Raw genomic sequence first — 26,852 nt, forward strand, 5'->3', positions numbered from 1 at the left:
AAATAGTTTGTCCCCATCCTTTTGTGGGCTCTGCCACTCCAAAATTCATTTTAAGGTGTTATTTTAAAGTTGTTTGGAGGGGAATTTTGGAGAGTTCAAGTGAGTCCTTGCTTTTTCTCCATCATCTTGGCTCCACAATACAATAGAATACAAAAATGACTACAACAATATAAGCAGATGGAACAACCACACCAAAAAAAAAAATCAAAAATCAAAAGTGAATGTTGCAAAATTATAATAAAGAATGAGCATGGGTCAAAAGAAGATACAAGATATCCCCACCCCTTCACAGAGGTGGGAGGTCCACAAATCTTGTACACCGCACATATTTTCAGACTTTTTCAATTCATTGGTCAGTTTTGCTGATTCCCCCCCCCTTTTTTTCTTAACAAAATGTCATTTATTATTTGAGATGGCAGGGGGTACTATGGAAAATTATAGTTATATAAAAAGATATATCAATAAAATTATATTTTAAAAGAAATTAATGTGATACAAAAGAAAGATAATTTTTTTAAAAAGAAAATATTACTATGGATTAGGGGAAATGCATGTGTGAATGGGAGAGGGAAGATAGCAAAATGAGATTTCCCTATAAAATGACAGGGTTGGGCTAGACAACCTTCAAGATGGATGACCTTTCAATTTTTATCTTTAAGTATATTTAAGATTGCACTTGAACAAAACACTGGGGCCATGACAGGAGCAATTTAGAGGCAATCTTTCTTATCTCTTCAGCAAAAGCTGCCTTTGGCTGGCTCACATTTGTTAGGTATTAGGAGAAAAGCTTTCTAGTTACATTAATTCATGCAGATTGTGTGAATGACTGGCAGTCCCTTAACCCTTCCAAAGGCAGGTTTCAAGAGGCAGGACGAAGGCTACGGAGGACAACCAGGACGTCACCACCGGGTGACGGTTCTCCAGGGCAGTCCTCCATTTGGTGGTCCCACACAAGGGCCCTGTTATCAATGCTGCTCTCCACTCTGCTTCTCAGGCAGGGAATTGTGACAATCAGTTACTAGCACCGTTGTTTTGTAACAGCTTGTTGCATGGGGTTGCATATCCTTAACATTGACGGATGTTCTGTTTTATATAAGGCAGCAAGGTGGCTAGAGCATTGCATTTGGAGTCAAGAAGACTTGCCTTTTTATAGAGGTGGGGAACCTGCTGCCTCCGGGCCACATGTGGCCTTCTAGGTCCTTGGGTGCGGCCTTTTGACTGAGTCCAAGTTTTACAGAACAAATCCTTTTATTAAAGGGATTTGTTCTGTGAAGTTTAGATTCAGTCAAAGCGCCTCATTTGAGGACATAGAGGGCCACATGTGGCCTCCAGGCCACAGCTTCCCCACCTCTACACCTAGTACGATTGATTCATAATAAAAAATTCTCACAAGAGACTGACTGGTAAAGCAGGGCACCAGTTTATTCATGTATTAGAGAAAATGCACTTAGTGTGATAAGTAGCAACAGCTTTTTCTTCCCCAGTTTTTCTTTTTCCATTCAAATTCCCCCACCTCACAGTTGTGTCGAGCATGGAGCTGACACAGATAGGAAAATCAGCATTTCACAGGAAGGTTCTGTTCACCAGGTTTACCAGGTTGCTGGCCTGCTCTGAGCTGCCAAGGACATCCTGGGGATGTAGGTTGGTCCCTAACTTAGCCCCAGACCTCTCTTAGGAGCCCAGGAGGAGTTCCGAGGAAAAGAGCATTCTTCAGTATGCATATGGGTTCTTGGATATTCAGAACTGTAACTAACAATTTTGCCCCAGTCTCCCACTCTCTCAGCCTACCCCCAGAAGTAAGTAGCAAGAAAGGCACCTGGGTGCATAGTACAAGATGGCCCTCATAGTCAGCTATGTAATTCATGATTTGCAAATTACACAAGAAGCAATCAAAACCAATTCAGTTGAGAGGTGGGGTTGAGTTACTATAATGTCTTTTAACTGCCGGAGGACTGCTCATGGTGATTTTGAGGTCTAAAAATGTTGGCACCCAGAGTTAAAACACCAGTTACCCCATAGTGGTTCTGGTTCTGGGGATATATACACCTTTCGCCTGCTCATCGCAATTGATTTAGACAAGGTTCTACATACTAAATGCCTGTATGGTCAAATGCTGATGGACTATAACAACAGGCTGGTAAAATACAGATTCTTCTCCCACTACTACTCACTTTCCATCTCCCTTCCCTTCCCACTCCCCACACACTTATCTCTAGGCAATGGCCTAATCCTTTCATTTGCACTGGGAAACCATGAACATTTCCCTAATTGTATGATCTACTTCTTCTACACTTAAGGTATAACTAGTGGCTAAGAAAGCTTCCCTACTAGTCCCTCTCCACTCTTAAATTCTATTATCTAATTCTAGAGTATCTGTTTGATCTGGTGCTGAAGCAAATGGAAGGGCTCTTTTGGGTGTGAGTAATCTGCCAATGGAAGTTTAGAACCCTAGCCCTCCCAGGGATTCTTCTCTGCCCCACACAGGCTCAGTGGAAGGATCCCAGAGCATCAGGAGGAAATCAATGCATTTTTTTATTTGTTCTGTACCTTCCTAGAATGTTACAGGCAGAAGGGACCTTAGGTACTATCTAGTCTTCGCCCCCTCCACCTTTTTTCTACAGATAAGGAAAGTGAAGTCCAAAGTAGTTAAGTGACTTGCCTAAGGTCAAACAAGTAATAAATGTCAGAGGCAGGATTTGACCCAGCTTATCCAACACCAGGGCCAGTGTTCTTTCCATTGTACCCAGTGCTCCGATTCTCAGTCTCATGTGTTTTCTACCATACCATGTCTTGAAACAGTAAGATAGGAAAAAGACCTTAAAAGTCAATATAGAAATTCCATTCTATAAAATTCCTACCCAAACAGAAATTCTATTCTATGAAATCCCTATCAATTAATCATATAGCCTTTGCTTAAACACTTTCAGTTATGTGGAATTCACTATCCAATAAGGCAGCTCATTCCATTCCTACCCTGCTGCCAGCATTAGGACGGTCTTCCTTGCATTGAGCTGAAATTTAAACCATCTCTCTTTGACCAGTTGGTCCCATTTCTGCCTTTTGGAACCACATAGAATAAGTCGAATGCCTCTTCTGCAAGATAACCCTTTAAATAGATGAAGATAGGTAGTATATGTGTCCTTCCACTTAGCTTCTCCAAGCTAACCCCACCTCCTACCAATTTCTTCAACTGATCATCATATGGCACAGCTTCCAGACCCTTCAGCATCCTAGTTGCTGTTCTCTAGATCTGCTTTAGGTCATCAGTGTCCCTCTGTCCACAACCAAATATAACATTCCAGATAGGACTTGATGAGGGCATCCTGGAACCCTGTTGCAAGCAGCTCAGGTCATACCTAACCTGTGAATGGCTAAGAGACCCACGATGCTCCTGCCAAGAAATCCCATTGGCATGGAAGAGAGGAAGGAGAAACTGTTATAAACATTTTATTATGAACCAGACTATCCGGGTCCCTGGCACCAAGATCTCACTGGTTTCAGTTAGCTGGCCTCAGGCTCTGAACTCAAAGTAACAATCTCTCATATTTCTATCTTTTGTGGAGACCCTTTCCCCAGAAGAGAATGTTTGGTATGTCTTCAGGTTCTCAGGGGCCATTCTAAACAGGTGCCACTTTTTTTTCAGGGACAACGGTGGTCTGTGGAAAAAAGGAGAAGGGAAATGAGGGCAGGTCTGGGCAGTTTGCTAAGCAAAGAGCTATTCAGAGGGAGGGAGAGAGAGAGAGAGAGAGAGAGAGAGAGAGAGAGAGAGAGAGAGAGAGAGAGAGAGAGAGAGAGAGAGAGAGAGAATTTTTGCTATGAAACTACCAAGTGAGAAGGACCCTTCTAATCCATTCTTCAGACAGTCTGGATGTCTTTTTAGATGAATCTGAGTTTGACCCATCAGACCCAGGATTTGCTGCACTAACACCCTAAACTGACATGACATTTTACACTTAGAATCTCAGTATTTTGGGGGCAGCTAGGTAGTCCAGTGGATAGAGCACCAGCCGTGAAGTCAGGAGGACCTTAGTTCAAATCCGGCCTCAGATCAAACACTTGACACTAGCTGTGTGACCCTGGGCAAGTCATTTAACCCCAATTGCCCTTAAAAAAAAAAAGAATCGCAGTATTTTGGAGCTGGAAGGGACCTCAGAAATCTAAACCAAGCCGTCACTTTACAGGTGAGGTGAGGTGATTTGCCCAAGAGCACACAACTAGTTATTAATAGAACAAGGACTAGAGAAGTCACAGTTCCTGAATGTTGGGTGAGGAAGCCTCTCTTCCGACCCTCCATGACTCCATTCTATCTTCCTTGTTGTTGTGTGAGGCAGGGGGCATAGCCAAGAGCTGTGAAAAAAAAAACAGATTGAGTGGAAGTCCCATGTAACTCACTCCAAGGAGAGCTCGTCTGGTGATCTGGAGTTCGGTTGGGAGATTATTTTCGAGTGATTTCCTGCACACTCCAGAGAAGACCCCACAGTTTTCCAAATGTACACTCATTCACACTCACAGAGTCTCTTCCAAAAACACACGGTCAAAAACAAACAAGAAGAGGATGGCAGCACACTGAGTACAATGAGGTAGGGATAGGGGTGTGCTGGTAGATGTTTAATAACCAACTCTCCAAGGGAAAAAATGTATACATGACCCTTTTAAGTTTTATCCAAATCATTTATATTTTTCTATCACTTTCTTAAGTAAGTCTTGACAATCAACAAAACAAAAAAAAATAAGCTCTGATTTATAGCATTTGCCAATTTCTGAAGTGTAAATGCTTACACTGAAAATTTAACTATCAGGAAAATTTAGCTATCAGGAGCTAGTAAAAGCTCACTCCAGCACCTCACTGACTAGGGGTCAGAAGACCTGGAATCTTCATCTAGGTTACCGGATCACTTCTCTGCTGTGTGATCCAGGGCAAATCCCTTAGTTTTCCCAATCCGATTTTATTTACTCATCAGTAAAATAGTAATAAAAATAACATGTATAACATCAACCTCACAGAGTTGTAAGAATCAAATGAGACAGCACATGGAATTGTGCTTTGAAAATTAAAGACCCAGACAAAGGGAAGGTGGTATTATGTAGGTAACTGGTGGTTCAGTGGATAGCACACTGCACTTGGAGTCTGGAAGACCTAAGCTGAGATCTGGCCTCAGCCACTTATTAGCTATGTGTCCCTGGGCAAGTTATTTAGCTGCCATTTGCCTCAGTTTCCTCAGTTTCCTCAGTTGTAAAATGGGGATAATAATAGCATCTACTTCGCAGAGTTATTGTGAGAATCACATAATAGGTGCTACATAAATGCTCATTATCCCCCCCCCCCCTTTATAGTCATATACATTTTTTTTTTTTTGGTGAGGCAATTGGGGTTAAGTGACTTGCCCAGAGTCACACAGCTAGTAAGTGTTATGTGTCTGAGACAGGATTTAAACTCAGGTCTTCCTGACTCCAGGACCAGTGCTCTATCCACTGCGCCACCTAGCTGCCCCTGTCATATGCTTTTTTATCATTATCCTCAAAACCACAGGTCCTTCCTATGAGGCAAGATGTTTTCAGTATGGCTTCGACAGGCAGCTTTGTGGATTGCTTCTCAGCTTCCCAACCCTGCCTATCAGTCAGAGGGTCCATTGGGCACAAACTCCCTACAATGGACGGTGTTTTAAATAAGTATACATATGTGTATGTGTATATGTGTGTGTATATTTGCTTAATGGAGCAAAAACTCTCTATGAGTAATAATAGTTACAATAGGTCCCACTTCCTGGCCCTCACACTTCCTTCCTATGTCTTCTTTCTTTAGCCTCAGTAACTAATTGTTTCTTGGTCCTCTTTCTTATAAAAATTTTTTTGGCTAAACCAATGTCTAGCTGGCTCTCACCACGAGGGGGCACTCAATACCTGAAAATTCAGCTGTCTTCTGAGATTTAGTGAAATAAAATGGGATAAAGTCTCATGGCCATCTCCCACCCTGCCACCCACAACAATTGCCCATTCTCTCGTGGTGACATTAAACTCACACTTCCTGGAGGGAAGGGGCAGGGAGTAAACACAGTCTCTATTGAGATGTTCTAAGGAACACAGATATCTCAGAAATGTTACCTATCCCCCATTTATCTGTCCCTACCTTCCCTCCATCCTATACCCCACCCATACCCTCCCTCACCTGGAAAAGTGTGGAATATGAGACACACAACAGAAAATGGAATTGGAGTATGCTGGCCATGGCCCGTGAACGTTACATGGGAGCAGATGACATTGCTCAACCTTCAGGAATGATCCCTCTAGGCCTCTAGCTCAGTGGACCCTTTTGGGGATGACTGAGGGGTATTGTCCAGGGTAGTTGGTTTATTTAGGTAAGGACCAACAAACCTCTTTAAGGCCTTGGAGTTTAGTTTAAATTCTGGACCATTTCCGGGTTCTGAGTGCTGCTCCTAAAATCCAGAAAAGTAGATACAAGTGTCAGCAGAACAAGGACAAAAGCTGGGGGAGAACCCAGTGAAAATGGTGCCTACATAGAGCCATACTGAGCCTAGGGTACTTTGAACAATGATTCAGGAAAGCAGCAATGGGGGGAGGGGCTGGGGGGAGGGGAGCAGGGAAGTGAGGAGCAAGGAGGAGGAAGGAGCATGCCAGAAACTTATAGAAATATGCGTTCTGCCCATAAATCCCTGCACCATTACCCAACTAAGGTCAGGACTACTTCCAAACATAAATTTTGGCCATCCTGTCAGTTTTCCTTTACTTCTCATTTCTGTCTCTTAAAATCCCCTGCTTTATTCAAGACCCAGCTCAAAAATGAGCCTTTTCTCATTTCCACAATTGTCAGTACTTCCTGCCCCCTGAAATTAGTTTGTATTTGCTTTATGTATGTTTTTATGGCAACTTATGTGTGTATATGTTGTTTTACCCTAGTAGAGTGTAAGCTCCTTGAGGACATTTTTCTCTTTTCCTCCCCTTTTGCAACCCCTTTTGCAGAGTAGGTATTTACATAAATGTTGAATGGAATAGGAATGAGGATTAAATGGAATTCCTCAAGGCCCTTAATGATCATTCTATCCAGATTTCATCCCATTACAAATGTTGGGGGAGATTTGTTAGGCCCGAAGAGGTTCATGAAGAGTTGTACATGACTGAAACAACTCCACAACAGCAGGACAGCCTAATGGAAAGGTCCCTGGATTTTGAGTCAGAGGATCTGGGTTCAAATCGTGGATAATCTTAACCAATCATTCTCCCTCTCTAGGCCTCATCCCCTCACCAGCAAAATTGGAGGTGGTGGAGGAGGGAGGTTGAACTAGATAAGCTTTAAGGTTCTTTTTAGTTGTAAATACTGTTTGTTTCTTTTTAACCTAGGTCAGCCTCACCCTCTCCACATCTCCCCTCTTTGGCCTTAGGAGAAGCAAAGAAGAGAAACATAAGAAAATCTGTTCCCAGGAGGGGACTTAGATCATTGAATGAGATGTTTTCATCTCCTTGGCTTGCCCAGTGAGTCATTTGCTATCAAGGTCTATGCATCTGACTACCACCATTGCCTGATTCCTTGAAGCTGGGAGTGGGAGAATACTGAGGGAGAAGTTGAGAGCCATGGACTCAGTGTTTTCCAGCTGAGAAGGATCTTAAAGGTCATCTAAGCCAATCCCTTCACATTATGACTGAGGAAGTTGAGACCCAATGAGGAAAAATATCTTGTCTGATGTCACATAGCTGATGGAACAGCTTATTCAGACCCAACTCTCCTGACTCCAAGAACAGGGCTCTTTCCCCTACATCTGCCAGGCAAGTCCAGAAGAGTCCAGTGGTGTGGAAGAAGACTGAGCCCCAGATTAAGAACCCCTGATCCTGACCTGAACCCATCTTGAACAGAGGTTGACTCAACCATTCCCAGAAGGACTCAATTAGCCTAGGGAGACATGTCATCATCCAGCCTTACCCCCTATCAGTCCCCTTTCCTCTTAAATCTCAACCTATCCTTTCAAGCCCAACTCTACCACACCTTCCCTGACTCACTCATTTCCATCACCACCTTCTGGCCTCACTCACCATGAATTTGCCCCAACTAAAAGCTACTTTAGCAGCAATCTGGGTGTCTTTTATGCCTTCATCATGTATCATTTTGCATTGTAATTACTCGTTTGTGCATCATGATCTTACCTCTGACGTAACTTTTCCTAATTGAGTCAAGTTTGGCAGAGGGAAGCAGACCCCTCCCAGCAAAAAGAGCAGAGCTTAGAAAAGGAGTTCCTGGAAGGCTATGGATTGGGAAAGAAGTTCCATAAAGACAGAAGTGTTCTGAAGATAGGAGGCCAACTGAGAGCAATAGAGAAGCCAGACCTGACCCAGGCCAGAGGACATAGACAAAGGCTTCCCTCCCCATAGTCCAAGGCTGAGGATCAGTTGTCTCAACTGCTTCCAAACTTCAGGAAAAGCAGAACCAGAAATAGTAGGAGGTATGAGAGTGAGGGTTAGCCCAGGGCAGAGAGTAGGCAAGGACCCCCCCCACCCCGACACAGTGTCAGAGGCTAGGACACTATAGTCGCTGGATGTCCCTGGGCATGTTACTCAAACCCACAGTGCACTCAGACAACTTGCTAAGACTATAAACTATCTGGAAGGTGCTCGTCTGCATCGGTACAGGGAATTTCTTGTAAAGCTCACCATAACTTTGAAATCATAGCTCTGGGTCATAGGGTCTATGAGAAAAGCTTTGCTTTGCAGCAAAGCTCCCAACACATTCTGTAGGGGCCTAGGAGATGTAGGGCAATAGGGGTACTGTATTCATTAGACTATAAAGTTGGTGAGGGCAGGGATCTGTTTAATATAAATGTTACATCTCCCCCAGCACTTCAGTGCTATATAAACTGTAGGTCTTTAATAAATGTTTTTGGCTATGAAGCTTGCCTCTGTCCCCTCAACAGAAAGGTGGCTGCTTGTGAGTAAAGAATAAGGCAGACATTAGATACAGCCAGTTTGTTCATTATGAGAGGGTTCTATAGGGGTGTGTGAATGTGTGTGTGTGTGTGTGTGTGTGTGTATGCATGTTAGTGCATACATACGTATGGGTGGCTGTGGGTGGGTGGATGAGTGGGAAGACATTCAGAAGTGGTAAGGATGTTTTAAAAAGCATCAATAATATATATATATATATATTATATATATATATATTTAAGAGAAGAAAAATCTTGGACATTGCCCTCTATAAGGCTTCCTGTAGATGCTGCCCTCCACCAGCACTAGTTAGTAAGATCTGTGACTTAGAGTACTTTGGAGGGACAGAAACATAGACCTTCTTGTCCCATGGCATCAGAGAAACTCAGGAAGCCTGAACTCCTCTCTTGAATATCCATCAGACTCTCTTCCCCTGAAGGTCTAAAACCTCCTGCCTTTATCCTGAACCTTCTCTATCTCTCAGCTTCATTTCCTGTCCCTAAGAGCTGTGGGACAGAGTGCCCTCAAGAAGCATCTTAGATGGAATGAGTGGGGTGGGGTAGGCTGGAGAGGAGTGGTACTCACAGATCAGTAGGCAGAGGATAACGATCCTTCTCCTTCACAGGCAGCACAAAGTAAGGGACCCAGTTCACGGTGCCAGTCTTGTCTCGGTAATGTTCTCGGTGCATCTGTACCAGCTATAGCTCAAACCAAGGAAGGTGGTGGCAGAGGGGTCAATCAATGGGCAGGCATGGCCTACAGGCACTCATGTCTCTGTGCCCCTGTGCCTGGAGGATCCTCACCCAGAGGTCCCACCATACATACTCTTTGGTGTCCTTAGATGGCATATGTCAACATCTTTCTGAACTGAGAATCATCTGGACCTAAGTCTGGAGAAAGGCAAGGTATTTCCCAAGGGAGCTTCCTTCCTGGTCACCGTCATCCTACTTCAGGTGCATTTATTTTATTTATTTATTTATTTTTTGCTAGGCAATGGGTTTAAGTGACTTGCCCAGGGTCACACAGCTAATAAGTGTTACGTGTCTGGGGCCAGATTTGAACTCAGGTCCTTCTGAATCCAGGGCCAGTGCTCTATCCACTGCACCAGCATTCTGTTTTGGGGAATTTCTGATAGTAATGGCCCCAAACTGACCCTTATACAGAGTTAATTTAGGTGGCCATCCCCTCCCCTTCAACTCAAAGAATATTATTCTCCAGGGAATAGGAGAGACATAAGTATATACATTATTGTTGCCTTGGTTGAGAGGACTGTTCATGGGCAGAGAAGAAAGTACAGGAGTTTCTGAAGTATCCTTCCCTTAGGATAGCAGGTGGAGACCCTAGTGTGTACACTAGCTGTATTCTCCAACCCAGGGCCTTCTTGTTCCACAGTGATGGATTGATTGGTCCTTTCTATAGAATTCACATTAACTATGATATGTGGGGGCAGGGGGACATATTGGAGGCCCTTAGCTAATGGGAACTTAGGGTAAGGACTTAAGAACAAGGAAAGTAACAGGAAACAAATGTGTGGGTTGTCATAGCCAAATTCTAGAATTCAGCCATCCCTAATTAAGAGGGTCTCTGATAGACCAGGACAGTTTCTGAAGGGAATTCAGGGGTCTTGGTTCATATCTGAGTCCCAAATCCCATCTACATGAGGCCTGAACTTCCAATGTTACTCTGGAACTGGGAGAGCTTATTGGATGATGAACACCCTCAATGTCTTTCCCATGGAGAAGAGTTCAATTCTAGCCTAGTCCTCAAATTTGAGGCCTTGGCCAGGCCAGAACCAAGAAACCTTATCCAGATAGTCCTCAGGAAGGCCAGATTGTCCTTAGGTCTTCCAAGTCTGCAAGAAGATCAGGTCAGTTCCATCGTCAAGCTGGGAGTTCAGGCCTATTTTCAGGTGGACCTAGGGTTCCGGTTTGCACCAGGATTCCTGAGGTCACCTCAATGTGTAGCTTATTATCAAGGATTCTCTAGCGATAATCAAGGGTAGAGATCTACCTCCCAGGGTAGACCTGGGATTGGATCAGAATTGAACTAGAATTTGCATAAGGCAGCATTCACCTGGATCTCTTGAAGTTGAATTTCTATTTGTAAGAATCCTGGCAGTTTGGGTCTTCTTGGCCTGAGGAATGCAGAGGGGTTTCGGAAGCAGGTCCAAGCCACTTTATTGGGGCCTGCATGAACCACCCCAGCCCTGGGAATATGCCTGGTATATGACTCCAGTAGAGAAAATAAGACTATAGGGTGAATACCACCAGGGCTGGGCAGAGCTCAAGTCACGTGTCTTCATATGTGATCCTTTACCCTAGAGACCTTTAAACCACTTCCCACCTGCCTAAAGGGGTGGGCTTTTCTACTATACCAGAAGCCCTGATTTGATTATAGCAAATGCCATGTTCTTTAAGGGTGAGACATACCTGAGGCCAGGGGGCTTAGTTCTGATTGCTTAGGTCCCTCTATTGACTTACATACTTTTCTCTGTTTCCATGAGTCCTTCAATAAAGCCTATGCCAGCAAACTCACCAAGAGTAGGCCCTATTTTGTCCAGTTTGGAGACAAGAGGTTAATGGACAATAGATAGAAAGTATGACCACTCAGGGGATGTTTCTGAACTCCAGAATGACCCCATCCATACCTTATCATGTCAGCAGAGGAAATATACCATTCAACAGGCCATTACAGGGGCCTTAGACCCCCCCCAGGAAGAAGTTTCTCGCCGCCTCTGGGGAGCTATTAAGGTTCTTTAGGGAGGCAATGAAGGAAGATGGAAAACACAACTCCTCAGCCCTCTTCCCACTGATCCCTCGCACCCTGCCAGGCTACTAGACCCAGTCTAGGCTCACAGATTCAGAAGCATCTGGAACCTCAAAGGATAACTCTGAGGAAATGAGTTCCTTCTCCCAGTCACCACAATGTAGAGCAGAATTCACCCCAGTCAGGCTGGGAGTTCATAGGACCATAAACTGAGAGATGGAAGGGGGCCTGCCTTAGAAGCTATCTGGTCTACTCTCCTCATTTTGCTCATGAGGAAACTGAGGCCCAGAGTTGGTGAAGTTACTTGAATAAAGTCACTCAGAGCCAGAATTCAAGCCCAGGTCTTCTATCTCCAAACCCAGTGCCCTTTTGGGGTACTAGTAGCCACACCTTCCTCCCTGAATGGATTCCCAACTCACCTGGTAGAATTGCTTGAGCTCTGCGGATCTGTTGCAGTCAAGGTTATAGCGAGTGTAGGTGGGTGTATGCAGCCAGCGGTCCCAGGCACGGGAGCGGTAACCCAGAGCCAGGTTGGGATTTCGAGAGAAAAGTGTTGGGAACTGGCCACTTTTCCCATAGGGACTATAGCTGGTATACGTGGCTGAATTTCGGCAATCTTGGAAATACTTATAGGTGGCATTGCCATAGGTGTCCCCAAAGGAGAAGGCCACATTTGGAACATGACCCTGATACCTGAAGAAGACATGAAAACAATGAGGTGATTCCTGGGGCAACAGAAACAGTGTGGTGTCATGGAAAGAATTCTTGATTTAAAGTAAAAGCATCTGGGTTTCAATCCTAGCTCTATTGCTTTAAGAACTGTGAGACCTTGAGCAAGTCACTTAACTTCTAGTTTGCTCATCTGTAGGAGGAGGGGGTTGGACTAGGTGACCTCTAAAGTATCCTCCACCTCTCGATCTATGATTCAATGAGAATGCAGGATCCTGACCCTTCTAAGATAGAGGTAGACAAGAGGTGTTAAATACACAGGAAGCTGTATGTGGTCCACAGCACTCCCAAGTACAGACTGAACAAGATTAAAATGTAATTGAGAAATATTTAACAAAAAGAAATAAAAATACAATAAAACATAAATAATGTTAATGTGTTTTTTTAAGTCAATCTGTGGCCTGTAGGGATCCTTCTATACAGTCTAGCGGCCCAGACAACTGGCTAAGTTAACTTGAGGAGTCCCTTTCAAGCCTTTCTAGGGTGGCCTAAACAGCTGTTCTTCTTCTTCTTCTTTTTTAATATGAGGCAATTGGGGTTAAGTGACTTGCCCTGAGTCACACAGCTAGTAAATGTTATGTGTCTGAGGCCAGATTTGAACTCAGGTCCTCCTGACTCCAGGGCTGGTTCTCTATCCACTGTACCACCTAGCTGCCCCTGAACAACTGTTCTTCTAGGTAGGAGAGAAAGTAGAGGGAGCCTTGGAATTTTCTTAGCAGTAGGTCTTACCCCCACCCCTCCAGGGAAAGGCTCCAGAAACCCTACATTGATCCATTAATTGATCAAAAAAGCATTTATTAAGCACCTACTGTGGCATATGCCAAGCACTATAAAGACACTGAAAAATCTAGAGGCAAAAATGAAACAGTTCCTGGTCTTGAGGAGTTTTGTTTCTATTGACGGAGACAACAGGTACAAATATCTAAAATATGTGCAGAGCAAACACAAGACAGGTGGAGAGGGGAAGCAGCAGGAGTGAGGGGGATCATAAACAGTCTCATGTAGAAGATGGGGTTTGAGCTGAGCTTCAAAAGAAAGTAGGGATTCTAAGAGGTGGAGGTGGGGAGTGGGTGCATTTGAGGCATGGTAAATGGCTAGGACAAAGGCATGGAGATAGGAGATAAAGTGTCACATGTGGAAAACAGCAAGAAAGCCAATATGGCTGGACAGAATGAAGAGGGTGTTGAGTGGAGTAATGTATAAGGTAGGTTACAGCTGGATCAACCAGGCCTTTAGAACTAAAAAATTGATAGTACTGCTACTCGGGAGCCACTGGAGTTTATTGAGCGGGAGAGTGACAGTCAGACTCATGCTTTAGGAAATACCATTTGGGGAGTTGTGTGAAGGATGGATTGGAAAGAGGACCAAAGAAGAAGTCATTGCATTAGTCCAGATGACAGGCAATGAATGACTGAACCAGAGTGGTGTCTGACTGAGATGCAAGGGGTATAGAGGTAGAATTAACAAGACTTGGCAAATGATTGGACGTGTAGGGTGAGGCATAGTAAGCAATGGAGGATGGCTCTACAGCTGTGTACTGGCGCAACTGGAAGGATGGTGGTGCCTTCAACTGAAATGGTTAAGTTTGGAAGAATGGTAGCTTTGGAGGAAAAGGGAAGGCAAGGAAGGGAGCATTTATATAGCACCTACTATATGCCAAGCACTTTATATATATTATCTCATTTGATCCTCACAACAACCCTGTAAGGTAGTCTTATGCTCATTTTACAGTTGAGAAAACCAAATAAACAGAAGTTAAGAAGTTGCCCAGGGTCACACAGCTAGTGTTTGAGGCTATATTTGAACCAGTTCTTCCTGACTCCAGACCCATCACTACCCACTACGCCACCTAGCTGCTTCCCTAAAAAATAATGAGTTTTGTTTCAGGTTTGAGATGTCTACAGGACATATGGTTCAGAATGTTCAATAGGTAATTTTGAGTGTGGGATTAGAGCATAGGATAGAGAATAACATGCATAAAAATAATCATAGAACCCGAGCCAAAGACACAACAAGTAATAGAGTATAGGAACACTGACAAATCGCATAATTTTTCTGAATCTCACTTTCTGCATCTGTAAAACAGGGATGATAGTAGCAGGTCAAATGAGAAAATGTGTGGAAAGTGCTTTACAAATCCTAAAGTACTATGTAAATGTGAGCTATTATTATTTACTATCTTGGAAGCCAATCCAAAATTAAATCATAGGTGCAACTGTATGTTACCTACCAAGCTTTATCTAATGCCATTCAGTCTTCACATTCCAATCTAGTGCCTTCTGTAGCAAATCCTTGATCAAGTCTAATACATGACATGGTTTATACACCTAAGTATTCTCAATTGCATCTTGTCCTAGTTCCTTAATTTGTAGTCAACCCAGATCATCATCATCCACTTTCCCTTCTGTCATTTAGTGTCACATCACTCTTAGATCTGTGAATGCCTCATAAGGTGAAAGCCAGGTTTTTTCAGTGCTGCTTACTGGAGTCATTTTTGTACAAATTAGTTAGCCTGGGAGATCTTTTGAGGTCAGGATATGTGGTATTTCCTAAGAGTTTTGTTTCATTTCCTTGACTCCTTTTAGAGGTCAGAATTCTGATGTGGAAAACCATTTACCTCAAGTGACAGAAAGTTACAGGGGCAGAAACTCCTCTCTGCCTTCTACATTCCATGGACTCCTAAAACCCCACCTTCTACAGGAAGTCCTTCCTGATCCCCCTTCGTTCTTGTGCCTTTCCTCTTCTAGTTCTTTCTAATTTATCCTGTCAATAAGCTTGTTTGTACATGCTTGTTTGCATTTTGTCTCTCCCATTAGACTGTGAGCTCCTTGAGAGCAGGGATTGTCTTTTGCCTTTCCCCAGAGCTTAGCACAGTGCCTGACACATAGTAGATGCTTAATAAATGTTCATTAATTGACTGACTAACAGAGCCTGAGCTACTTCTCAATCCCTAACCCTTCTTTCGGCTACTTTGCCAACTGCACTTCAATGACTTCTCTTTCTTTTATAAACATTTATTATGTAATTGCATTAAACAATTTATAAATATTAAATAATGAATTGTTAAAACATGTATTTCATTTCTTAAAGGGTAATCCTATTTTAGGGAAAAATAGAGAGAATATAGAGAAAGGGTACAGAAGAGGAGTCAGGACAGAGCCTCAGGATGTACCTCCAGTTAAGATCTTCCTACTCCTCCCTTTTGTTAATGCAAAGAATAAGTAATAATGATGATAGTGAACATTTATATAGTGCTTTTAGGCTTGCTTGCAAGGTGCTTCACAAATATTATCTCATTTTATCTTCAAAAAACCTTGGGAAGAAGATACTATAATTATCCCCATTTTATAGATGAGGAAATTAAAGCAGACAGAGGTTAAGTGACTTGCCCACAGGCACATAGTTAGTATCTGAGGCTGCATTTGAATACAGGTCTTCCTGACCCTAGGTCCAATGCTTTATCTACTCCACCACCCAGTGGTAGAAACGTAGGAGTATGCATTTAATAAATGCTTCTTAATTGATTGATTAATGGTTCATGTCAACTTAAAAGGTCTCTAGTGAAGTGCCCCAGGATTCCATCCTTGGCTCTATTCTGTTTAAAAAATTTGTAGTGACTTGGACAAAAGTACAGACCAGTGGTTCCCTTAATGGCTTGAGAATATTTGGGGGGTTTGGGAAGAAAGTCCAAGGGATTTTCAAGGTAAAAATTCTTTAATAACACCCTCAGCAGTAAATAATTGCCCAATTATGTTAAATATGTGTGTGTGTGAGTGTGTGTGTGTGTGTAGTTCCTCTCTGACAACAAGCATGTGTACATTTGAAGCATTATAACTTTGTTTCTGCTGCAAAATCATCATAATCATGTACACAATGAATTTGAGATTCTGGTATTTGTGTAGTGACTCACTTCTGTGTTCTTGTAGTTTCTCAGCCTGTCATCAAATTGTTTCCAAATTGTCACAGGGGTTCAACATTCTGCTGCAAACCAGTTTCCAATAGATGCTTATGCATGTGTCTAACCTCTTTGCATTACTTACACTGCACCAGAGCAGTTCCTTTGTTCCCCAACTGGTAGCCTGTAATCATACTTTATCAGCTTTATAAGCACACGATCAAGACATTATTAATGTTTGCATTCTTGCAGCACAAAGAAAGACTCTTTGAAAACCACAATTCTGGACATGTGCATTATAAGCCTTCCTAAAATCATCATAGACCATTACACACATTCTGCAGAAACAAATGTTATATTGCTTCTCATTAAAATATCATTTGTTTTCTGATTTAAACTTATTCTCTCCTTATGCTACTGGTCTTCTATCTGGCAGATTTTCTTTTTTTTTTTTTTTTTGGTGAGGCAATTGGGGTTAAGTGACTTGACCAAGGTCACACAGCTAGTACGTGTCAAGTGTTTGGTCTGAGGCCAGATTTGAACTCAGCTCCTCCTGACTTCAGGGCTGGTGCTCTATCCACTGCACCACCTAACTGCCCCTACCTGGCAGATTTTCAAAGTAACTGGTTGGCAACATTGGTCAGTCGTTAGCAGAGTTTCTGTGAGATTGTAGCTGGTGCAGGTGATAGAAGAGAAGAAAGGCATAACTGAAGAGAGTCTTACAAGATTATCTTGTATGTAAACATTGTTTAAAACGAAACAATATATGCAACTGAACCTTAAGCATCCAGTTTGAAGTTCCACATTTTAGTAAGTGTAACTCTGCTTTTAAGGCAACTTGCTGGCACAGTAGATAAGAGTTTGGGGCCTGAAGTCAAGAACATCTTCTAGAGTTCAAAACTGTCCTCAGACACTCACTAGCAGTGTGACCCTGGGCAGGTCACTTAACCCTGTTTGCCTCAGTTTCTCATCTGTAAAATGAGATGGAAGAAAATAGCAAACCACTCCAGCATCTTTGCCAAGAAAACCCAAATGGGGTCACGAAGAGTCGAACAAACTGAAAAACAATTAAACAACATCTTTGCTTATGAGCAGGCATAGTTTGCCTAACACTTGTTATCCTGCCAACCACGTGGGTGGGGTAGCCTCATTTGGTTGGTTATCTGTGTCTTTAAAACTTGTTCTAGAAGAGTTATCTGGAGTTATTAAGAGGTTAAGTGACTTGCCCAGTGCCACATAGATATGCATAAGAAGTGGGTTTTGCCAATGCAGCTAAAATGAGAAGAGAAGCAGGTAAATGGGGGGACGGGGGAAATATTTACAGCAAGTTTTTTTTTTCTGATAAAAATTCTAAGATATATAGGGAATTGACTAAAATTTACAATAATAAGAGCCATTCCCCAACTGATAGTTCCTGAAGTAGCCCACATTCCACTATTGGACAGCTCTGATTGCTAGGAAATTTTTTTCTTCTACTGAGCCAAAATCTTCCTCTCTGCAGTTTCCATTCTTTGCAACTAACTTTATCCCTCAGGGACCAAACAAACCAAGTCTAATCCTTCTTCCCAGTGACAGCCCTTTCAAATACTGGAAGGCAGTTATCCTGTCTTTTCCACGTGTCTTCACCAGGCTAAATAATTCTCTCTTTAAACTAATTGATCCTCAAATATCACAAGATCCCAATCCAAAGGCCTTTTTCTCATTTTCTCTTGTCTTCCTGGTGCTTTTGACACTGTTGACCTGGCTGTTTTAAGTCCCCATTTTTTCTCAAGTATCCCCTCCCTTGTTCCTGGCAAATTATTTCATTTCCTATTTTGATGAAAAAGATTGAAACTGTCCCAGCAAGAATTATTGATTCACTCTTGTTCACCTCAGTAAATCCTTATGTCTATACACTAACTTTCAGCCTTTTCTCTGGTGTTAGAAGAAGAATTATCCTGGAACTTGTACTGTCTTTAAAAAAAGGAAAAAATAAATTTCATTATTAATTCCACAATCATGAGCAAACACAAGCTTTTCAGTTTATAAAAATAAGAATGTGGATTGTATAAGAAACTATGAACTGTTAGGCATAGGCTTTTATTTTATTTTTTTTTTGACACAGCCTAAATCTTTATTGTAATTTCTTTATTACAATTTCTTTTGTTGGGTTTAATAGAAACTCAGTAACATGGTATCATCTCTAATTTGCCCTTAATAAGAGACTTCTCCAAATCAACCCTGATTTTCTTTCTTTCTTTTTTTTTTTTTTTGTTGGCAGTTGGGGTTAAGTGATTTGCCCAGGGTCACACAGCTAGTAAGTGTCAAGTGTTTGGTCTGAGGTTGGATTTGAACTCACGTCTTCCTGACTTCAGGGCTGGTGCTTTATCTACTGTGCCACCTAGTTGCCCCCCCACTTTAAAATATTTATTTATTTATTTATTTGTTTTTAATTTTAAACATCCACCTTTATAAGATTTTGAGTTTAAAATATTCTTCCCCTCCTCCTCATCCCTCCCCAAGTTGATGTGCAATCTGATATAGACCACACATGTATAATCATATTAAACACATTTCCACATTAGTCATGTTGTAAAGAAGCATTAGAACCAAAGGGAAAACCACAAGAAAAAAAATTTAAAAAAAGGAAAAATAGTATGCTTCGATCTACATTCAGACTCCATAGTTCTTTCTCTGGATGTGGATAGCATTTTCCATCATGAGTCTTTTGGAATTGTTAGATCATTGCATTGCTGAGAAGAGCTAATTCTATCAAAGTTGGCATTGCACAGTGTTGCTGTTAATTGTGTACAATGTTTTTCTGGTTCTGCTCATTTCATTCAGCATCAATTCATGCAAATCTTTCCAGGTTTTTCTAAAGTCTGCTTGTTCATCATTTCTTCTGGAATAGTATTCCATTAAATTCATATACCACAACTTGTTCAGCCATTCCCCAAATGATGGATATCCCCTCAATTTCCAATTCTTGGCCACCACAAAAAGAGCTGCTATAAATATTTTCGTATGTGTGGGTCCTTTTCCCATTTTAATGATCTCTTTGGGATACAGACCTAGAAGTGATATTGCTGGATCAAAGGGTATGCACAATTTTATAACCCTTTGGGCATAGTTCCAAATTGTTCTCCAGAATGCTTGGATCAATTCACAACTCCACCAACATTGCATTAGTGTTCCAGTTTTCCTACATCTTTTCTAACATTTATTATTTTCCTGTTTTGTCATGTTAGTTAGTCTGATAGGTATGATGTGGTACCTCAGAGTTGTTTTAATTTGCATTTCTCTTATCAATAGTGATTTAAAGCATTTTTCATATGACTACAGATAGCTTTAATTTCTTCCTCTGAAAACTGCCTGTTCATATCCTTTGACTATTTATCAATTGGGGAATGACTTGTATTCTTATAAATTTGACTCAGTTTTCTCTATATTTTGGAAATGATACGTTTATCAGAGACACTGGCTATAAAAATTGTTTCCCAGCTTTCTGCTTCTCTTCTAATCTTGTTTGCATTGGCTTTGTTTGTGCAAAACCTTTTTAATTTAATGTAACCAAAGTTATCCATTTTGAATTTCATAATGTTCTCTCTCTCTTGTTCGGTCCTAAATTTTTCTATTCTCCATAGATCTGACAGGTAAATTATTCCTTTAGGCATAGACCTTTTAAAAACACATTAAATTTAACCAGTTAGTAACAAAATCAATTTATTTGTGTCTCCTCTGCATTCTGTTTGGCACTTATTCCTTCTAATCTTTGAACATGCTCCTCCCCTCTCCCCCCTCCCCCCTTGGAAAATGTTCAATTCCTTTATTTTATTTTATTTTTTTGCTTTTTGGTGAGGCTATCAGGGTTAAGTGACTTGCCCAAGGTCACACAGCTAGTGTCATGTATCTGAGAGTAGATTTGAACTCGGGTCCTCCTGACTCCAAAGCCAGAGCAATTCCTCTATTTCTCATTTCTCAGTTTCCACTGGCTCCAGTGTATCTATCTAGAAACACACAGAAATTCCCTCTCTTGAAAAAAAAACAAACCAACAATCCTCGAGGGTCCCTTCTAGCTACCAACCTATTTCCTCCTTACTTAGCCAAAGATCTTTAATGAACAGTCAAAACCCACTGCCTCTGTTTCCTCTGACTTTCTCCATAATTTCCTAGAAACTTATTATTGCCTCTATAATTACAAAAACACCCTTTCGTGAAAGTCACCAAGTACTTCCTCATTGCCAGATTCCAATGTCTCTTCAATCTTTTTGACCCTACAAGGACACATCTTCCTTTTTTGAAACTAATTAAAGGCTGGATTTAAACACAGGTCTTCATTTCTCACACTGTACTTACTATGATACAAAATGCAGACCAATGAACTTGACCAGGATAAGAAATCTGGAGACCAGGGTATTGGCAGGGCTGAGGGATTTGGCTGGTGATGACTAGGAGCCATTATTGAATTTATTGAGGGAGGTAGGAGAGTGGCCTGGATATCCTTAGATGACATCAACAAAGATGTGGATAGGATAGAGTGAATGTGAAAGGAGGAGAGGTGGCTGCTGAATGATGGTGGCAGGGGGAGGGTTGGAAAGTGAAAGTAGGGAGCTAGGAGTACCTCAATGTCTCCTGCTGGCCATGTGTGTTGGGGAGTGGTGGGAAGAAAGAGAAGCAGTCCTTGGGGAGAATTCTTAGTTGTTTTCAGGATCTTAGTGAGTACCAGAAGATAGAAGTGAAAAAGGGAGAGATCCAGGGTGAAGGAAACAATTAAGGTTAACAATTAAGAAAGTGGGTAGTGAGGTGGCAAAGTGGATAGAGTGTCAGCCCTGGAGTCAGGCTGACCTGAGTTCAAATCTAGCCTCAGACACTTACTAGCTGTGTGACCCTGGGCAAGCCACTTAACTCTGACTGCCTCAAAAAAAATTTAGGAGGGCTCTGGAAGATACAGTAAGAAAGGGCAAGCAGAAGAGGACAGGACCTGGGAAGGACTATAGCTGAGAGAAATTCAGATAACAGTATGGGGAGAGATATAAGGGGCAAGGGATTTTAAAGACAGAAAGAATACAGGTATGTGGGCCCTAGATGAGACAAACTCACCACAGGTTCAGTCATTAGGGGAAACTGGGGTAGCCCATCTTATCTCCCTTCTCCTCTAACCTCTTCTGACCACAACCTCTATCTCTCTCCAAGGGCCTGCTTTCCCACCTACCCCACACCCAATTAGTTAGGAGTGGGGCTGGCAGAAGACTAGAAGATAAGAGGCCTAAGAACAATGGTCTCTGAGCATAGCAGGAAGTGGAACACCCTACTTAGTCCTCAATGTCAGTCCCGGGTTAAGTCCTGACTGCCCCACCCTAGGTACTCTTCTGCCAGAACTCTCCCTATGTCTATCCCAGATCTGTAGTCAAGGCCTGAAATCTCTCCCTTGCTTCTGACTGGGTTAATCCTACCACAAAAGGCTAGAGAACCAGAAATAGAAATTTAATCTAAGGCACCAATTCTTTCTCTGTCATTATCTCATTCTTGTCCTAGGTCTTCTCTGACCCATGAGCTTTTCCTTACTTATTCCAGAGCTCCTCTAATAATTCAGCATTGTCCCCAGTGGGATTTAGGCTTCCTCCAGAGAAAGGTACAATAGAAATTTGAGGTGCTATTGTTATTCTTCTTGTAGCCACCCCCAAACTCTCTGTTCTGTTACTCCTCTGCACATTGCTTTCCCACTCAGTGAATGGCAGAATATTTGCATCCAAATTGAAGCCTTCTCTCCTCCACCCTCTTCCCAGGACTCTGCCTGGCTTCCCTTATGGGGTTGCTGTGAGAGCATCTCTCCAGCTCTCACACATGTGAGTGTATTCCTGGTAAAAATGAATGTCTGGGCCCCTGCTGCATGCCTAACTCTGACCAGGGGGTGCAACCCTAGAGGGGATGTATAACCTTCTTGGAAGGTATTCCCCAGAGGGCACTTGGGGATAGTTTAGTCCTTCGTAAGACAAATGCTAGCTTGGTTTGTTGATTTATTGTTGATTATACCGAGGAGAGATGCAGTTCATGAGATCATAGATTTAGGTTTGGAAGATGTTTCAGAGGTCATTGGTCTCAACGCATTCATTTTTAAACTGTGGCCTAGAGAAGGGAAGCGACTGACCCAAAGTAATATAGCTAGTGACAGAGAGAAGATTTGAACCCAGGTCCTCTCACTCCCCCCCAATATAACGTCCTTTCCATTCCACTACAATGGAGTATGATGGGTTATATAGCAGGACCTCAAACATTCTATAAGCATTTGTATCCAGCTCTTAGCTCCCCCTCCTCTGCCCCCCCCCCATGTATACACACAGAGAAAATGGCACCAGAGAGGAACATCTTTGTTGTTGTTGGTTCAGCAGACTAAGAGAGGGGCTTTGAGGTGCAATGGAAGAAATCTCCCTCCTTTCCCTCTTAATAGCACCAGCTCCTCCCTGAGCTAATATCTAACATTAATTACTGTTACCATGAGCCATCAGGGACACTGATTGTAGCTTTATTAGCTAATTAACTTGTTCATCTTCAGCAGTTCCCTCACCTCCTCCCCTCCCCAACAGCCCACCCTTCTCATTCCTATACTTACTGCTGAGAACAAATAGAAAAGCAATTTTTAGGTAGTCATTTAGATAAAATGGTGAGGGTAGAATGGGCCCAGAAGGAGCAGAATGGGGGAACTGAGCCTTAGAATCTTAGAGTTGGAAGGCATCTGAGTTCTCCCATCAAGTGTGATCTTCTACCCATTCCATTTCATTCCATCCCATTCCATTCCATTCCATCCCATTCCATTCCATTAAGCTGGCAAGCAAGAGAGAGCTGGCACCTGGGTCAAGAATATCAAGAGTCAAGTCATACTTCTAGCTCATACTGCCTGGAACCTTCAGCAGGAGTCTCCATCTGTAAGTGCTGTACTAGACAATTCCCTAAGACTATCTACATGCCAGAGAGAGTCCCAACCTGCACAGGTAGAGGGGGTTTGGAGTTCTTTATCAGTGAAATGGTGTCAAGTCCCTATTCTGTCCCTTTTATAAAGCGCTATTCTAGGTGCTGGGATACAAGGACAAAAAACAAAAGAATCCCTATCTTCAAAAAACTTACCTTCTGCTGGGGGAAAACAATATATATGCAGGTAGATTTGAGCAAAAATTACATGTTTTTTGGACTAGACCTGTGATTTCAGCAGGAGGTGGTGTTGTACAATGGAAAGAGCCCTGCCTCTAGAATCAGAGGATCTGGTTCTAATACAAAATCCATGGAAAATAAACCCAAAGGAACTTCGGGGGAGGGAGAAGCTCTACTGTGGGACTCCTTGTATGACAGAGCACTTGAGTAAAGGGAGCTTCCTACAGATTCAAAGAGGCGGGAGGGAAGGGGGAGCATCATGGGCATGAGTCACAGCCTGAGTAAAGATGTGAAGATGGGAATGAATAAATGAAAAGCATTTGTTTAAGCATTTACTGGGTGCCAGACACTCTGCTGGCCCATAGTTGTGGGAGGTGGGTTGTATATGTGGAAAAGCAAATAGGTCATCATGACAGGAGCAGTAATTCATAAGCAGCCTGGAAAGATGGCCTAGAACCAGGCAACAAAGGGCTTTAACTACCACACAGAAAAATTTATATTTGGTCCTAAAGGTAATGGGGAGTTATTGACATTTCTTTAGTAGAGGAATAGGATGGACAGAACTGAGCTTTGGAAATATCAATATGAGAACTGTTTGGAGGATGTATGGCAAAGGGGAGGAAACAAGAGGCAAGGAAACCAATCAGAAACCTATTGCAATAATCTAGGTAAGAGGTAATGAGGACTTCGACCACAGAAGGGACTATATTTGCACCTAGTAGAGCAGTATCCTGATGCACAATCCATATAATTCCTCTAGAAGGTACTGGAGGACATGGATTGTTGTCTTGGCATCTCCAGTGCCTAGGCAGCATGGTACCTGGCACACTGATCAACTGAATTCAGTTGGAGTTGCTCCCCAAGTCCAGAATGCAGTAAAGAGGTATTGTCAATTTACACAAATTATCTAAAAGGAGAGAATGAGCAGAGGTGAAAGTGACTTGAGAAATGCACCTCTTAAGGTGAATTTGAGAACTGCACTATCCCCTACCCTTTTAGAGGAAATAGGACAAAGAGAGAAAAAACAGTCTTTGTGCTGTCCCCAATAATTCTAGCCTGCTTTGTAGCTCTAAGTCTGGAAGTCAGCACTCCTGAAAAGCCAGAAGCTAGTGTGTGTGCCTGTAAGAGTCAAAAGATGGTTGCTTGGCACCCAACAATGGCTGCAATTGTAAAGAGCAATGACTTTGGGCAAGTCATTTGACCTGCCTTGAACTGGATCAAACCATTAGGTTAAGCTTCATGCCTATACCACTTCAAAAGCTTTCTACTAATGCCTCTAGTAGAAAATTTTCCATTTCCAATCTATCCTTCATATTTCTAGCAGATTAATCTTCCTAAAACACCATCTTCATCATATCACCCCTTCTTCAAAAACCTACAATGGCTCCCCATCACCCGCAAGTTCAAGTCCAAACTCCAGGAGAGTATAGTAGATTAGGAACCAGATGGCCTGGTTCAACTTCTTGACTCTGCCACCTACTGCCTGTGTGACCTTGGGCAAGTCATTCACCTCCCTTTGAACTTCAGGATCTTTATCTGTAAAATGTCTGCGTTGGACTAGGTGGCCTCTGAGGACCCTTCCATTTTAAGTTTATGGCATGAGACTCTAACTGGACATTCACTGGGTCATGGATTTAGAGTTGGAAGGGATGTCAGAGGCTATTTCAAATACTTCTTTTCACAGAAGGGAAAACTTAGGCTCAGAGATTTGCCCCAAAGTACAGCTAATAAGTGTCAGAGTAAGGATTTGAACCCAGTCCTCTGACGCCAAACTCTGCATTCTTTCTATACTACTCTTTCCCCTTTTCAATAAAATCAGATTTTGTCATGTCATGCCTACAATGGGCTGGAGGTCATGATGGTATCCTTGGACCAGTTCTGGCCCAGAGGTCCTTGGATCTTTGTCCCTGGATGCATATACAGGCTGGTGATGTGAAATGCTAAGCTAAGGCAGTAGGTGAGAACAGCAGGGCTGACCTTAGAACAGGAGGTTTTCATGACAGCAAGTAGGAGGAAGGTAGGATGAGAACTGGGCAAGTGTTTGAAATAAAACCCTGCCTGGGTGAAAATGGAAAAGAGAGAAAAGTAGGCAGATCCTTTAAAAAAAAAATCTAACACATAAACGGAAGACCACTTGTCTAAAAAGGCTTGTAAAGTCTTGCAAGACTCTTAAGGATGACTGAGTCCAATTCTGTAAAAAAGTTCACACTAGGTACGAGTACACAAGGACCCCATACTCCTCACCCTCTGTATAGGTCTCTCTACTGCACCAAACCTCACCTCTCTGTGTTTACTCCCTGGATCTCAGTTTCCTCATATGTAAATTAAATGATTTTGGATGAGGCAACTTCTAAGATTCTCCCCCTCCGCCCCCCCCAGCCTCAGTTTTAACATTTTGGTGTTTCCTATAATTCTCTGTGTCTAGGATGTGAATGTGACCAAGTTTGTTATGGTAGGGGCCCCTCCTACTCTTAGAAGATCTCAAGGATCAATGTACAACTACAACAAACCAAGGTTAAAAAGTATGGGAAAGCTGGGATTGGGAAAGAGAATGATCTGTCCTCTGAAGAATGGTCCTCATTAGCTCCTTTTCCATCTATGGACAAGCAAGGTTTTTTGTCTCTTTCCATCCATCTCACCTCTTTCCAGTTGAAAGTGATTTCTTTCAATTACTCTTCCCTCCCAACCCAACAAGAGTTGGCTGGTGTTGCCCTAGGATGCCAGCCCCAGAAACCCTATTTGTTTTCTACCTCCTGGCTCCAGTTCTTGGGGCAGGCTGAGAGAATCAGCTCCCTGTCCTGTCACTAGTGGGTTCTGAATAATAATAACGATGATGATGATAATGATAACTACTACTATTACTACTACTACTACCACCACCCCCATTACCCCCCCACCCCCCATCATTAATAGGGCGCTTTAACAAAGAGCATTCCATACAATATCTCATTCGAATCTCACAACAATCCTGGATGGTACTGGGACAGGTGTAACTATCTCCGTTTTACAGACGAGGAAACTGAGATTTGGAGATGTTAACAGACCTGCCTGCCCTTGCTTGCACAGCAAGCATCAGAGGCAGGATTTGAACTTCGGTCTTCCTGGCGCGCAGCCCTCTGCCGGCTGCTACCCGGAGGCCTCTGATTTTCTGTCCCTATCACTCTGCCCTAGGCCCGCCCCCAGGACCCACCCCAGGACTTCTATACTAGCAGCTGTGGGTCTGGAGAAGCGCAGAGCCCCTTGGCTTACCCAGGCATGAGGCTGGGCGGCACGTAGGTGGCATTGTTGCCAGTAAGCAGGGTGCCCGCGCTGCGGGAGGCCATGGTCTCGAGGAGAAAACGAAGGTCTTTCGCAGGGACAGCAGGCAGGCAGAGGACTGCGGGGAGGAGAGGCCTCGAGGCCACTTGGA

General features: G+C 42.7%; 1 protein-coding gene across 3 annotated transcripts; it reads right to left on the bottom strand.

Annotated features, from left to right (window-relative positions):
• Positions 1 to 3,431: 3,431 nt before the first annotated feature.
• Positions 3,432 to 26,852, bottom strand: CUNH2orf70 (chromosome unknown C2orf70 homolog). 3 transcript variants are annotated; one of them, XM_027850287.1, is made up of 5 exons: positions 26,693 to 26,852; positions 12,114 to 12,387; positions 9,514 to 9,626; positions 6,373 to 6,434; positions 3,573 to 3,656 (listed from the first exon to the last, which is right to left on the bottom strand). In XM_027850287.1, the coding sequence occupies exons 1-4, from the start codon at positions 26,764 to 26,766 to the stop codon at positions 6,392 to 6,394; spliced, it is 504 nt and encodes a 167-aa protein (XP_027706088.1). In that variant the 5' UTR covers positions 26,767 to 26,852; the 3' UTR covers positions 3,573 to 3,656; positions 6,373 to 6,391. The 3 variants fall into 3 exon arrangements, with proteins under 3 accessions (XP_027706087.1, XP_027706088.1, XP_027706089.1); XM_027850288.1 differs by lacking the exon at positions 3,573 to 3,656 and adding an exon at positions 4,176 to 4,347; XM_027850286.1 differs by lacking the exon at positions 6,373 to 6,434 and having other exon boundaries at positions 3,432 to 3,656.

This window comes from Vombatus ursinus, unplaced genomic scaffold (genome assembly GCF_900497805.2).
Source record: "Vombatus ursinus unplaced genomic scaffold, bare-nosed wombat genome assembly UNPS02009062.1, whole genome shotgun sequence".
Classification (NCBI taxonomy): domain Eukaryota; kingdom Metazoa; phylum Chordata; class Mammalia; order Diprotodontia; family Vombatidae; genus Vombatus; species Vombatus ursinus.